Here is a 16,494-nt window from a genome sequence, read left to right as displayed (position 1 = left end):
TGCTATTTTAACATAGTGGTTTGAGCATTGGATTACAACTCTAGAGACCAAGGTTCGATTTCCCACTCAGCTATGAAAACTCACTGGGTGATCTTGGACAAGTCACACACTCTTAGCCTCAGAGGGAAGCAATGGCAACCCCCCTCTGAACAAATCTTGCCAAGAAAACCCTGTGATAGGCTTGCCTTAGGGTTGTATAAGTCAGAAACTGCTTGAAGACACGCAACAACAACAACAACAGCAACAACAACAATCTCTTATATTAATTATTCAGATAATTTGCCATTACATCTTGTTGCTGTATATGTAAATAGCTTTGTGAGAGTTGATTTGGCAGGACAAACTCTTTGCTGCATGCAGCCACATGCCACCTTTTTGAAGACTTCTAGTCTCCACAGTGCTGCCAGATTTCTTTTTCTCAAAAAAAAAAAAAATGCTGTTTGCCATCAAAATTCATCAATGAATGGCTACTATTTGTTGTTGTTAACTGCCCTCGAGTTAATCTCGACCCATGGCAACCCTGTGATGAGACAGCTCCAAGATCCTCTGTCCTGCAAACTCATACTGATGATCTCTTTGATAGAATCCATCCATCTTGCACGCAGCCTTCTTCTCTTTCTACTTCCCTCTACCTTTCCTAGCATTACTGTTTTTTCCAATGAATCATGCCTTCTTATGATGTGTTCAAAGTACGACAACCTGAGTTTTGTCATCTTGGCTTCTAGGGAGACTTCTGGCTTGATATATCATCAAACATCCTGCATGGGAGGTGTAGCTACAATGTTGTAGTGATGTTCCACCTCCTGATCTGACCCCACTAAAATCCACCTTAAAAGCCAGGCAAAAATACTAAGCAAAGCAGTTCTGCAGTGCTAGGGAGCAGGGTGATGAAGGATGATGCATTCATCCCCATCCCACCATCAAGCCAAACAGAAGTAGGGACCCCTGTGAGATTGTGTCCCACCTCTTCATCACATTGTGGTTCACTGACAGAAGGGGGCTGGACACGCCATCTTTCAGTGCCCCGTTTGTCAGTACCTCAGTATGGCTGCCTGACTTTTAAGATGGGTTTTAGGGGCAATGGTTTCATGATAATAAATGTGATATAAAACTGTTATGAGGTCATATGTCTAGCTTACAACATTGTAACTGCCTATCAGGATGTCAGCCACCATAATTATCAATTTGGCTATGATATTGACTATCCCATTGAGTATAGTCATTGGGGTAGTCAGTATAGTCATCCCTCTGTATCCACAGATTTTTTTATCCACAGATTCAAGCCTCCACAGCTTGAAAATATTTTTAAAAAATATAAATTCCAATAAGTAAGCCTTGATTTTGCCTTTTTATATAAGGGCCACCATTTTACTACTCCACTGTATTTAATGGGACTTGAGCATCCACAGATTTTGGTATCCACAGAGCGTCCTGGAACAAAACTACCAGACACTAAAGGCCCCTGTATTACATTAAATAGGCAATATCATAATTAATATATTAAGATCAATTTAAAGTTCACTAATATGCCAATGTAAATAAGAATTAATTAAGTATGAATGAGGGATTTTATACATAAATAATTGGGGGGGTATTTTATAAATGAAATTTAAAAATAAAAATAATATACAAGATTAAAAAATGGACTACTTTTCCTTGTATGCATTTTAAATGGCTACTGTGTGTTTCTTCCCCTTAGACTACACTCAGTGATATGGAGCAATCAAACACCCAACTGAATAATGGCACCCAGCCCCACAGAAGTTAATGGCTGTTGAAATAGATATATCCTAAAAGGCATGATAGAAATCTATAATAAATAAAAATGTAGGAGGAAGGTGAGAAGGAATGGCAGTGGAAGAACAGAACAGAACAGGAAGAGCAGCAGAGCCTGACTCCTGTTTTGGTGCCTCACAACATTTGAGAGTCTAGACTCTGCCTCTAGTTGCAAACTTGGCAATCCTGACTCCTTGGCTCTTCATTCCCTTGTCCTCTTTAATCAGAAACTGCTCTTGTTAGTGACAGTCATGTTCTTCCTACACTGGGGAGGCCACATTTCCAAATCGCAATTCAGACTTGGGCTGCAATCCGAAACATAATTACTTGAAAATGGAAGTAAATTGGAATTAATGAGAGAGAGGCAGAATATTCCTCTGAACCAATCTGGTGAGGATAATTCTGTACATATCATTTCCAGCTCTCGGGACTCATTGGCACCTGTCAGGAATTGAGGTAAACACTAAAGAACAGTGTCCATGACTCAGAAAGCTACTGGACTAGATTGAACCAATGCTTTCTTTTGATATTTCTGTAGGGGATTTTTTGATTAAATCATCAGCACTAGGGAAAGAACTCACTTAGCTCCTCTTATCCATAAGCAACATCTGATTTTGAAGGGAAATCCAGGTAGGCAGAAATGGGCAGGCATCAGCTCTCAGAAACCAGCCCCTCACAGAACAAAAAGGCTGGCGGAGATCTTACTATCTCCCACTAAGTTAAAAGAGAGAGCTAGTCCAATAGCTCATTCAGCTGCCTTTACAGGCATACTTCCAGTACAACCTCACACTTCATACCCGAGAACAAAAGCTGGAATGCTGAATGAATGAATGTATGAAGTTGTAAATGCAATACAATTAGTCTGCTGCTGCTGCTGTTTAGGACTTTAATCTGCTGTGTGATTCAAGTTTTAAGCTTTGAATATAGTTTTAGAAATACATTTTACTATTTTAAAGTTTACTGTTTTTAACTTTATAAATTGTTTAACTGTTTTCAATGTTATATTTATACTTTTCTAACATTTGTGTATTGTTTTTAAAATGTACAGCAGGCTCTTGGTATCCGCTGGGGTTTGATTCCAGGACCCCCCCCCCCCATGGTACCAAAATCCATGGATGCTCAAGTCCCTTTATATACAATGTATATGACCAGACAGCAGGCAGCATGGGAACATTCCTGTGATGCAGCGGTTAGATGCCGCACACTGCAAGAGCAAAGAAGAGCTGCGGCGGTGATGGAAGGGGTGCCCTTTCCCCAGTGCAAAAAGGAGCAGCTTTGTGCCACTCCTTTTTGCACCAGGAAAAGGACAGATCAGGGCTGCAGTGTGTGGTTGCTGCAGCCCCAATCTGGCGCACCTAGGAAATTGATGCTCTATGACACCTAACATGTAATTTCAAAACTTTATACATTCTTACTAAATATAGAATCGGAGGTAGAAACAGTGAAGCAATATATGATTAAATGGGCACAATATATAGTAAAACCCATACTTTTAGAGAAATGGGACAAAAACTGGGGGGGGGGAACCCTGAAATATATGTTGATGTCCGATTTAAAAGAAAACTATTGCAAAATCCAATATAGCTGGGGAAAGTATCAAAAATATATAAGAATAATAAAAGTGAATGTTGGAATTGTTCAGAAAAACAAGGTACGCTAATTCGTGTGTGGTGGGTGTGTAAAAGAGCTAAAAATTACTGGAAACAAATACACAATGAAATAGAAAAAGGAGGTGAGCATCATCCCCTATGGTCAGACACGACTTGACAACCTTGTCAATGGGGAATGCCTTTACTTTTTAAGATGAACATGGACCCAACTACATATCTTTTGGGGATGATAATGAAGAGTCAGAAAGAAAGTATGGGAAGATTATCTTTTATATAATAATAGCAGCATGAACTGTTCTGGCAAAAAAAAAAAAAAGGAAAAGTAAAGAAGAAGCAACCATAAATGAATGGTTAATAAAATTATATGATATAATGGAATCAAACAAATTGATATATTTGCTGAAAGATGAAACAAGAAATAAATACGAGAAAGAATGGTCACTATTAACTGATTCCAAACTGATTCTCACAAAGGTGGTGCTGGTGGGGAAATGGTATAATAGCTCTGGTAGAATAAAATAATAAGAAATTATACGAAGTTTAATTATTAGATGACAATTGTCCACTATATTAAACAATGAATTAAAGAATTGTCAGGGATTATCAATCACAGCGTGGGATAAGAAAAAGGAAATATAGAATATAATGGGAAATATAGGATAAAAATACAGAATTAATATTGTTTACTATGAAGATTAAAGGAAAATCTGAAAGGCAGGAAGTCATTTTATATCTATTTTAATTTAGATGTGTTCATTAGAATAGAAATGCATGTTTAGAATAGCTGTGCATGTTTAGGAATATATGTTTGTGTATCTATAGAAGTTTTTTTTAAATTAATCTTTATTCATATATTAAATTTTAAAATAAAAAATAAGCTTTGCATACATTTTTCAGTACTTTCTTTCCTCCCCCCACCCATACCCTGCTTGACATTCATTGTTGCTTTGTATATTTACAGCCCAACTTTTTACATATTCCTCTATTATTTTCTTTTCAAGTCTTTGTCTCACATATTCAAAAAATAAATACTATTGTGTTTGATGCTAAGGCAGTGCATATTCTTGAAAACCAGTTAAGATCACTTACAGTATCTACAGAAGTTTTAATAATAAAAAACTTTTTTAAAAAGTGATGGTCAGGCTTTCAAGTTTCACATTTGTTTCTGACCGATGACATATGTAGTTATAACCCAGAAAGGGAACTTTTCCAAATGCCCATGTGCCATCATGTTTTCTGTATCCACATCATGGCTTTTACATGTAAGACAGAAACCTTTCTTAATGCTATAACCTCCCTAAAGATTTGGGTCTGTGCAAACATGTCTTGAAATGGAACATAAATAAGGCCAAAGATTCTGTTTGTACTACTACTACTACTACTACTACTAATAATAATAATCCTGGGATTGTAGTTTTGTGAGGCATTACCATTATTTGGCAGAGAAGACTAAAGACCTGATAAAACTACAAATCCCAGGATTCTACAGGAAGGAGCAAATCAAGCTACATTATTTCTACAGTATAGATGCACCCTTGGTTTTGCCTTGTGCTATTGGCTTCCTCTATGTTGTGAGTGTTGATGCAACAGTGAGGTACATATGAAAATGTTTTGTTATATGTATATGTAGGAATATGCTTTGTTCTACAGGCCAGTGGTTTGTTGCATTCAGATTTTATAAATCAAATATTGCTTCAGCCACATTTGGGAAACTGGAAGTTAAGCAGTTAATCAAAACAACATCAATGATATTGGTAATTGTCTATCATTTGTGGCGTTGAGACTACAGTATATCTATAAATAAGTCCTTTTCAACAAGTAATTTATGACCTTCAGAGTCTGCTTCCTGCTCACTCTGGTCTGGTGGCTATTTTTAGCTTTCAGTCTTATTCAATGATTGTGATTGATTAATTGTATAATATTTTAATTACTGTACCGTCTTATGATGTCATCATTGTGTTTTAATTTTCTAGTCTAAACCCGCTCTGAGTTCCTTCAGGTGGAATAATGTCTTAGAAACTCAAATATAAAAAACAAAAATAGCTATCTTTATCATCATCACAGTACTTAAGACCCAGCTTCAATAGTCTGGTTCATAATGGTGGTTATGCTTACTAGGTCTTAGAAAGCCAGTTATACTATTCTAATTGGTAATATCCACTCTAATTGGTAAGATCCAGATAAACAGTGGCTCTCACAGATTTGCTACTGTGAAGCACATATAATTCTGAATACTGGTTGAGTCTCCCTTATCCAAAATACTTGAGACCAGAAGTATTTTGGATTTTGGAATATTTTCACATAGATAATGAGATATCTTGGCGAGGGGATCCATGTCTAAACACAAAATTTGTTTATGATTCATATACACCTTATGCACATAGCCTGAAGGTAATTTTATACATAATATTTTTTTATATAATTTTGTGCACATTTGTGGCTTTGACTTTTGTGGATTTGATTATTTGCAGGTTTGATTAATAGGTTCTCTCTAGAAATCACTAGGTCCTCCAGCACATCTGCCAGAATTTGACCATGGAGTTGTGCTGGAGAACCTAGAAGTTCCTAGAGAAAACATTTCTCTAGTCATTTGTAGGTCCTTCAGCATGATTCTATGATCAACCTCTGGTAGATGTTGATCACAGAGTTGCACTGGAGGACCTGGAGATTTGCAGAGAGGAGTTCTCTTAGGTAAAAAGAATAGTGTTTTCTTAGTTGCGTTTTTTCCACATTCACAGGGGTCCTTCACCCATCACCCAGCGGATCTGGAGGTACCACTGTATACACTGACCCATCAGAAAGCAAAGTTGTAACTATCTTAGTCATCAATGTGGACAATTTCAGAGTTTGGAATATTTTGGATTTTGAAATTCCAGGTAAGGGAGGTTCATTTTCAGGTAGTGGGATATGGAATGACAACTAATGCTAAGATCTTGCATCAAGCAAACAGGCTGTAATACAATACTACACCTGTGCAATCCCATGTCCTTTTCCATCCTGGCAGCTACCCTTGAAAACAGAAAGGAAGTTACAATCTATTTCTTTCCCTTTTGAAGCCAAAACTAGGGGCATCTTCCTCCTCTTATTTGCCTCCCTCCCTTCCCCAGTTGCAAGAAGCAACAATCCCTTCTGGAGTTTGACACCTGCAAAAGGAATTGGACAAGGCACAAAGGGCTAGAGAATAGCTCCCTGCACCCCATCCTAAAAGAGCCACATGCATCTGTACACCATATGTCACCCAGAATGTGTGAGCACAAGACATCTGTATGCAAAAATGTGCTTTCCAAGTTGTAAAGAAATTAAGATTTCAAAGTTAAAATTTTAAGAACTCTTTCAGAAGGAATAGCATCAGATCCAATCACTGGCTTTCTGTCATAATATAACCCCTTTGCAAAAGTGTGCTGAATTTGCTTGTTTTCTTAGACTATTATGGAGGGTAAAGTACAGTCCAGAAGTTAATTTGATTAAATTAAAACAAATATTGTACTAGTTAATGTATACTCAACCTTTCCAATCCCTAAACAGTTCAGTGATTGTGGGCAAGACCATCAGTCACCATATGATTGTTGTAGGTGAAACTTAGCAAGACTGACCTGGATAGCCTGACACTCAGTGCAGCTTTTTCTACAGGATCTACTTTATCAACAGAATTGCCATGTTTAGACCCAATATCTTTAATCCCCTTAGCTCTCTTTTCCCATTATTGCAAGGCTGTAATGCCACAGACCAGACTTGTGAAACCTTAAAATTACATGAACCATTTTAGAGTCTGCACCTGGCAACAATATTCATTCAAGAACAGAGGAATATGTTGCCTTATTCCATGCTGCAGTCTTCATACTTTTGAGGAGTTTAGCATCACTGGAGGAACAAAGTGAAAATTCTGGGCACCAGCTTTACTAAGAGAATGGAGCTACAGCACTTAAAGTGGTGTCAAACTACTCTATCTATCTATCTATCTATCTATCTATCTATCTATCTATCTATCTATCTGTCAGTTATGCAAGACTGACAAACACATACCTATCCCACTAGCTTCATCTTTGATGATCTTCAGCAGACCCCCTTCACCACCACTTGCAGCCTGCCCTAAAATCCAGGCTTCTCTGTAGCTGTCCATCACTGGACAAGATTTTTTATTATTACTGAGGAGCAGAGTCATGCTTGCTCTCATTGATTAATCAATAGCCTTAATTGAGTTGCAGCTCTTTAATGGATAGCCCACTGGCTCTTGTTTTTTAATCCCCCTGCACACATTGACCCAAGTCACTCACCTGCAGAAAACTGCTTATACAGTGGAACAGGCCGCCAGGATTATGAAGGTCAGTTGTTGGCCCAAGCCCAAGTTCAAGGCACAGATACAGTTGCTGGAAAGGGAGATTATGGCAGAGAGAGAAAGAGAGTGTAAAATAACTGGTTTAAGGAGGAATAGTGTGGGTTGAGGTCCATCCAATCTGTACTTAAATCCCCCCCTCTAATGCGAACAAAGCAATTTAATTGCCATCGTTCAAGATATGGTATTTTAGGATTGGTAGTTTTGTGAGATATTTAGCCTTTTTTCTCAGCCCACAACAACCTACAAATCCCAGGATTCTTTAGGATGGAACCATGACTGTTAAAGTTGTGTCAAATTACATTAATTACACAGTGTAGCAGCAGCCTAGATCTTGTACAAATTCAGGCTGGATAGACAATGAATCTGAAGAACAGAGTTCAACTCCCCACTCAGCCATGAAACCCACTGGATGACCTTGGGCAAGTCACACTTTCTCAGCCTCAGTGGATGGCGAGGACAAACCCCTTCTGCAGAAACCTGCTAAGAAAATGCCATGATACTACTTGAAGATACGTAAGAACAACAAATTACACAGATATATTGTCTTTCCACTAAAAATAATGATCAAGGTGCAAACTAATAAAAGTATAACCAAACATTAAAAAGACACCAAAGGGGGAAAACATATCAATAAGAAGGAAATAACAGCACCCACCAGAAGAAAACATATTTCAACAGCAAATCAGTTTAAACAGGGGTGGGAATCATGTGGCCCTAAAGGTGTTGTTAGATTGTAAGCTCACAAATGGTTATGCTTGCTAGTTGCAGTCCAAAAACATCTGTAGAGCCACATAATTCCCACCCCTAGTGCAAATACCAAGAGTTTGTCTGAACAAAAAGTTATTTGCCTGATGCAGAAGCAACAGCCAAAACCACCTGCTCTCACGTTCACACGAAATATTAATGCTCTTAAAACGTAGTCAGGCTCCTATGTGTAAATACAGTCTCTCAAATAACCTGTTCATAAGTCATGTAGGGCTTTATAGCCAGCACTTTGAATGGTGCCTGGAAATAGACTAGTGAAACTGTTCGAATACGGAAATCATATGCTCTTTATGTCAATTAACAGTCTGGCTGAAGCATTCTGAATAGCTGAAATTTCCAGACCACATCTGACATCTCCAGGGTGGAGCACAATTGGCTTCAGTTGTGCGCACGCACTCATCACTACCACTAAAACATGGACATTCAAATTCAGGGCTGAATCCAGATACATTCCTCAACTGGAAATTTGAGGGTAATTGTACCCATATCCCGTTCAATTGAATCCATATTTTCTGATGTGCCTTTCAGCTGACCAGGAACATTTCTGTATTGCTTCATTACTGACATCTCACACAGAGGGCCCTTTCACTTTGCACAATGATAGCACTATATTCCACTTGAACTACCATGGGAACATTCTATGGAATCCTTGGATCTGCAGTTTTGGGAAGAGTGTTTAGAAATCTCAATCATTGTCTTATTACATTATATATCATAGGATTCCATAGGATGTTGCTATGGCTATTAAAGTGGAATATAGTGCTATAATTGTGTAGTGGGAAATGACCCAGAGTACAGGGTTAGACTCATGATGAGTTAACAGAGTAGAAAAGACTGGAGCAGAAAAAAGTAGAACATATTTTTTGTCGGTTTTTCGAGCTATGTGGCCGTTTTCTGGAACACTGTATTCCTGATGTTTCGATAGTATCTGTGGCTGGCATCTTCAGAGATGCCAGCCACAAATCCTGGTGAAAGGTCAGGAATAAACACTTCCAGAACCCAGCCACATAGCCTGGAAAACCCACAAAAAACTATGAATGCCAGCCATGAACAAATTCAAGATTTTACTGTGATGTTCCTTGTCCCATCAAAACCAAGGCCAAGCCTGGTTTCACAAGGATTTTCACAACCCTGTTTCACTGAGGATGCCATTAGATGCCATTAGATGTCATCATGATTTTCAAGCCTTTGTTACTTACTATAATGCTAATGAATACAACATAACATCATAGGTAATACAATTGACATGAGTCAACTTCAGTTAACCCTTGGTGCAAAAATATCTGAGTAGAGTGACCCCACAAGAGGATCACTACCCTAAGTTCTTCAACCTGTTACCAAGTTTGGTTTTATATAAATTTTGGGTGCCATGCGATCTAAATCTATGACCCCTGACTGACCCCATTGCTAGCCGCCATTACCCTAAAAGCGAGCTGACCACGTAGCCAGCTGTCTTGCTAGGCTTGGTCCCAGAAAAAGGTAGAATTTAAACCTTTCAGCAAGCAGTTTTGGGAGTTGCCCTACTAGTTTTGCAGGCTGTCCAAAGAAGAGAGGACAATAGAGGTAGCCTCCTTCTCAATGAGCGAGTGATTAACAGCTCTGCCATCTAGATATTTGTCTCCCCCTGAAAAGTGCCAGACCTCCTCTTTGTGTATCCATTGTGTAAGTTTCAGCTTAAACAAAGATAGTCATCAAGCCTTTGTTTGCCAGGCTGCCATAGCCTGAGGTTATGTTTAGGGGTATATAAGGACCCCAGTTCCAACCCTCCAGTGGGCTGGTAAAGCAGAAGTTCCGAGCCTGATTCCAAGCCGGGCTTGTTGAGTTCCAAACCTGATACCTTGCTTGTCAAGCAGCCTGCTCCAAGCTTGCGATCCTTTAGCCTTGGGCTCTGCTGAAATAACTTGAGTGAAGCCAAGCTCACTGTCTTTCGGGCCTCTAGTTAGCTTTGCCCACTGGAACTCAGCTCGTAGCCACCGCGGTCGCCACTTGCTTTCCCATTCCCGCGGCCGTGTCTCACCATTCACCATCCCTCACATCCGTCGCTTTGGAGAAGACTCCCAATGGTGCCTCTATTCTTTCCCTTTACTCCCAAACTCACCCCTCCCTTGCTTTAGCATTGAATGTGTGTGTGCGTGTGTGATCCCCTTTGTTGTGTGGCTTTAATAAATGTTTTATATTTTTATTGCAACTTATTGGCATTTTGAGTCTCTTTCTCTCTGGGGGTGGAATAGATGACCTCTGGTATACACATAGGGACCCGACCCCGCTGCGTGTGTTGTTAGGACACGCCTCTTGTAAATTCCCCTAATTCGATCCTTCCTAACAAACCCATGGATCTTCTTTTCGCCTTTGTCTTCCAAAACAGAATCAATTGTTCCTGCTGTTCTGTCTTTGTAGAAAAGGCACTCTGGATAGAAACTTATTTCCTCTCTCCTGTACTATAAGCTTTCCTTCTTTAAGAGGAGAAGCATAGAGTGTGTTGGGGGCATGTGAAGATAATCAGGACTAAGGAAGGTGCCTTAAAGTCCCCCAGTCAAAAGTCCCAGTCTACCCAAGACCCCTTCCTTTATCATTAAAAAAAAAATTTAAAACCTGTCACACGACACCTAGCTACAAGACTAACACGACTAATTTGGCCCCTGGAATCTGACTCAAGACACACAGCTTGATTCCAAAGCTATTCCTCCACATGTTGCCCTCCACATGCTTTGTGCTGCTTCTCCGATCAGCCAGTGTGACCAATGGTCAAGGAAGATAGGAGCTGCTACTACAAAGAGCTGTAGGGTACCAGTTTCAGAAAGGCTCACTGTTGCTATATTTTTTATTTTATTTTTTTATTTTTATCTCGCCTTTCTCCCAATTTGGGATCCAAATTGCAAGCAGTCTTACTCCTCAGTGCTCTGTCCCTGATTTGGAGGATAAATAATACCTTGAGTCAAACATTTTTTTATTATTGCTAACGTCTTGTCTTTATAGTGTTTATGACATTTGTAGTCCTGCTTCATAATGTTGCCTCAAAGTAAAGTCCTGTTTCCCTGGTTTTACCTAGAACAAAGGGCATCCAACTGGAAACTGAAAGAAAGACATAAAGTGTAGAGCAAAGGAACCTTTAGCCCAATAGTGAGCAGTTTGATCACAGGCCTATTTGTGTTCTGTGCCCCAGTTGTGGGTCACACTGTTGCATTTTAGCCAGAAATGCTGTGACATCACATTTGGTTTCTTTTTGTCCAATTTTGACTGTTTGGAGGTTGTGGAAAAGAATTTCACAAAAATGCTGCATTTGAGACTGATTTTTGACCTGAACATTTTTAGTTTACTGCCCAGGGGGTCTGAAAGTGACCTGGGGAGTTTGTCATTAAAAGATTGGGCCTCATGTCATCTGTGTACACTTTCCACACCTCCACTCCAGCCGATGGGCTTCATTTATTCTCAAGAGAAGCAGAATTCACCTAGAGGCTCCTTCCCCAACGTGACCCCATGGTCTCAGCTGGCATTTGCAGGGTCTGAGATGGTGCCTGCAAGTACTAGCTGAGTGCTCTTTTCTATTAGAGAGATGGATGCAGAGCAATTAGTATGGGAAGGGAAAGCCTTCTAGAGCCTTTACACCAACAGCAGAAGTGCTTATCTTGGGAGGATGAATTTACAAGAACTAAATGGAGGCCAAAAATAAGTTTAGAATCCTCAACAGGGGGAACAGTTATTACAGAAACATATTCTTAAACTAGAAACGGACTGATCCTTTCTAAACTACTCAGAAAAAGATAGGGATGGCAAACATATGTCTTCCCTCATGAGGAGGTAGAAAACAGACTGCACAGGCTTGAAACACAAGAGGGAGAGAGTTCATTCTGGGTTAGTTCCTTTTCTTCACAACAGCGGGCAGCCACTTAAATAACCCTGGTTGACCTAGATGATGTAATCTGTCTATGATGCTTTTGGAATAGATGGCTGACAGAGGAAGCAAACAGGCAAGACAGGAAAGCTAAGTTCCTAATTCCTCTCTGTCTAACCAGTGATTCTTAAACCTTGGTCCTCCTGGTGTTTTTGGATTTCATTTCCTAGAAGCTCTATCCACCTTGGCCAGCAGTCAGGAATTCTTGGAGATGAAATCCAAAACATCTGGAGGACTAAAGTTTGGAAACCACTGGAACCATTTTATACCTACTGGACAAGAGAGCAGTGAGAATAAGTGCAGAAGCTGCTCTATCTTCTGACGTTTTCTCCTAAGCCAAGTCCTGTCCACTGGAGTTTCCTAGCACTGGATGAAAATTATTTGTTCCTCTTTCCCTTTCCCCGTGTGGGGAAGTTAACAGTCAACCTGTAAAACATTACAGGAAAGCTTAAAGACACTTAGGCTGCAAACCTATACATATTTAAACAGGAGTTATTTGCACTAAATTGAGTACGGCTTCCTTCTAGTTAGACTTGAATAGGATCATGGTGTTACTCCTCTCTTTGTCTTTTTCTTTTTGCCCTGCTTCACTCCAAACAGACAGTACATGCTCATCTTGCTGCCCCTTTCATCTCGGCCTCTCCTGCAATATCCTGCAACTTGGTGGACTTTCTGAAATCTGTATTTCAAAAAAGAACAAAACATTTTGAAGGTACAAAATTTATTTTCCTCCAGTCATGGGGATGAATAACAATATAGAACAATTACATCAGGAGTATTTGCTAGTTATTTGCTCTCTTTCCATGCTGGTACAATCCCAAACAGCAATTGACTTTATCACATTTGAAAAACACACATACCGTACATCCATATGCATAACTTTCTTTATGTCTGTATCATTTGAGACATTTCATTTATGATAAAATATGCTATACCTAAATGAAAAGAGCAAACATTTTCTCCATTAATGAGTTGTTGTTATGGACTAACTCCCTAGGAAACTAATTAAAACATCTCTTTGGATGCATATGGCAAACACCTGGCCAAACATACCTTTTGTGGAAACACAGTTCCTTGCAATGTGATCCACTCCTCCATTGCCTCTTAATGGAACAAACTCTTTTCCTACAATATAAACACAGATCAAGATCTTGCAGCAGAGGTGTAGCTACAATATAATAGTTAATCCATATTGTAGACACCTCCTGATCCAACTCCTGAATTCCACCTGACCTATGGAGTTCTGTGACACTCACTAGTGGGGTGCTGTTGGCTGACGTGACCAACCCCTTCCCACCAGCAAGTGACAGTGCACTGAAGAGTCACAACAGGGGTCCTTGCTTCTGTTTCTTGCATTGTTGCTCACTGGTGGGAAGGTACTAGTCACACCATCTTGCAGTGCCCCACTGTCCAGCACCTCAGAACTCCATTACTCAGGAAGTTGACTGGCTTTTAAGGTGGGTTTGGAGAGCACATACTATTGTGGCAATGGTACCACAATCATAAAAGTAAATAGGAAACAGTTATGCAGTCATAGATCTAACTTATGACATTATAACTGACTAACAGGATCCCAGCCTGATAGGAATTTGCCTCTGGCAATTAGTTCTAGATACAACTATAGTGGGTGGAAAAGTGAGCTATCACCATTATCCTGTTTCCTGTGACATCACAAGGGACCATCTTCCACACACCCTCCAACATTTCACAGATGAAACCCAGGACACCTGCCAGGCAACATCAGGGCGTGGTCAAGATGGCATTCAATGAGCCACCAAACCAAATGCTCAGCCTTTGTCACCATACACATAGCCTCTAAGATGCTTAGATGCAGCTCAAGTTTTTTGACCGGTTTTTAAATTCTACACACAAATTCTTTTGCACTGCCACAGAGGATTTAGAGGAAAGGACAGGAAGTCATCACAAATGCATTAGAATATCAGAATCAGCAGAAATCTTTTTTTGTCTCTGTTATCCTATTTAATTATTTATTCAAATATTTATGGTCCATCCTATAGCTAAGGATTTTAGGGCAGTGCACAATAAAGTCATTTTAGGACAATAAATAACAATAACAATACTTTTAAAAGACTAACAATATGTTAAATCAAGTATCATTTGAAACAAGAGAATTTAAAACCAGTTCAAAAAAAATTAAAATAACACCAGCAGTAACACATGGATAATTAATAGGATAGTATCAATTTGGCTCTGAAGGCTTTAATAAAATGCCATGTTTTGACTTGGCACGAGCATTACACCAGCACTGGTATCAATTGGACCTCTTAGGGAAGGGTATTTCATAACTGGGATGCCCCAGCAGGAAAGGCCCTCTCCCATGTTATTATCAGTTCAAGAATCTCTTCCATCTCTATCCTTCATTGCAGAACATATTAGCTGCCACCAGGGTACCTGTTACATGAAAAGCTAGCTCTTTTTCTTCTTCTGTTTTTCTGTTTTATCACCTTCCCAGGAAGCTAGATAGACAGACTAAATTAATCTGGGATCCTTTGTAAAGTAAAAAAGATGCCTAAGGAACTAAAGACACTGGGGAGCTCACAGAGTGATAGTGGATATGACTAAGGAAATTGGTATGAGGCCAGGAGGTGGAAGAAAGAAGGCCAGATGAGTAAAAAGAAGGAGGACCCTGAGAAAACAATTAGATAGGCAAAATATTTAGGAGGAAGGGGCGAATCACACACATGTGGTATAAGAAGACACTTTAAAGGACAGGAGACCTTACATGGTGCTACTGTTTAAGTGAAATAAACAAGTGAGCTGGTAGTTGTTCAGAAGATCAAGGACATGCCAAAGGAACAGGGCTATGGACAGGAGGGGTACATACTCCAGTCTGTAATGGGCCAGGAATGATAAGGGCAGAAAGACTATAAAGTTGTGAAACAAAAGGCAAAAAGATTATGAAGTTGTGGAACATTTTCTTCCACAAGTCTAAACTGAAAAACCTGCACAAAGCACCTTTTTCAGATGCCAGATTTGTGAAAAGCAGAACTGCCTTCTCTCCAAATCATAGATACATGATTTGTATTCCTTCTCTCTCATTTCACACACGTGTACATATTTAGATGTAGATGCTACCTGGGAGGTCATCTTTTAAAAATAATGGACACCATAGCCCCTTCTGGCTATTGAGGAACACTCCTTGCAGGACTGAAATACCTGTCAAGGAGTCTAGATCTACTTGGTGATGGGACTTGACCCCTGACAAAGTCAGGCCTCCACCCCCACCACAATGGTAATCTCTTGTCATCTCTCTTGTGAGACTTCCTCTGTACCAAGGGTTCTTCATCTCCTCTTGTTTCGAAGGACATCCTCCACAGTGATCAGGCCAGGGGGCAGGACTAATTGGAGTGCTGGCATTTACGGGCTGCTGCCTATTACTACAGACAGAGCGAGATGCCATGGATTAGCCAGCTGCCCTGGAGACCCAGTTGAGCATTGTGCTGTTTCCCACTCCCTCCTTGCTTAGCTGTCATGGTGTTGCTGTAATGAGCAGGGGAGAGGGCACATTGGGCCTCTTTCAATCTCTCCTCATCTCAGATGGGTACGGCTGAGCTACAACATCTCCTAGCACACACAGTGCCATAATTAGTGCCAGGGGCGTCTGAGACGATGGTCTAGCTAGCCCTACTAATGAGCGGAGCCTCAGGCCCTTTCATTTCTTTCCAGATCCTGGGATCCGGGTGCATGAAGATGGATGGCTTGAATGGGCAGCAGCAAGAAAGCAGGGCCGGGCTAGTGGTATATGAGAAAGAGAGAGAGAGAGAGAGAGAGAGAGAGAGATTTTGTGGCAGTTTTGTGGAAAGATGCCGAATGCAAAAAAGAAATACAAAAAGCAGAACATGATCTGTTCCAAACTCCTGTAATAAGATCATACTATGCAAATGTTTGTAACAGATATATATCCATAAAATAGAAGCAGGTAGTCTGGGATGCGGTGGCTAAGTGGTTAACATGCCAATTCTGATTATCATAAGGTTGGAAGGTCAGCAGTTTGAGGCCTGAGTGCTGCAGGACGGGGTGAGCTTCCATCACTAGTCCCAGCTTCTGACAATCTATCAGTTCAAAAGCATGTAAAAGTGCAAGTAGATAGATAG

The 16,494-nt window shown here is 40.0% G+C and overlaps 1 protein-coding gene across 1 annotated transcript in view; it reads left to right on the top strand.

The window, feature by feature from the left end:
* HYI (hydroxypyruvate isomerase (putative)) overlaps window positions 1-16,494 on the top strand; it is a 46,123-nt gene that overhangs the window by 11,378 nt on the left and 18,251 nt on the right. The window contains exon 2 of the mRNA XM_042463023.1: window positions 6,125-6,262. Coding sequence (XP_042318957.1) covers window positions 6,125-6,262 — 138 coding nt within the window. The remainder of the gene's footprint in view (window positions 1-6,124; window positions 6,263-16,494) is intronic.

This window comes from Sceloporus undulatus, chromosome 4, assembly GCF_019175285.1.
Source record: "Sceloporus undulatus isolate JIND9_A2432 ecotype Alabama chromosome 4, SceUnd_v1.1, whole genome shotgun sequence".
Lineage (NCBI taxonomy): Eukaryota > Metazoa > Chordata > Lepidosauria > Squamata > Phrynosomatidae > Sceloporus > Sceloporus undulatus.
Note: the sequence above shows the minus strand (reverse complement) of the source record. Positions and strands in the feature narration are given on the sequence as shown.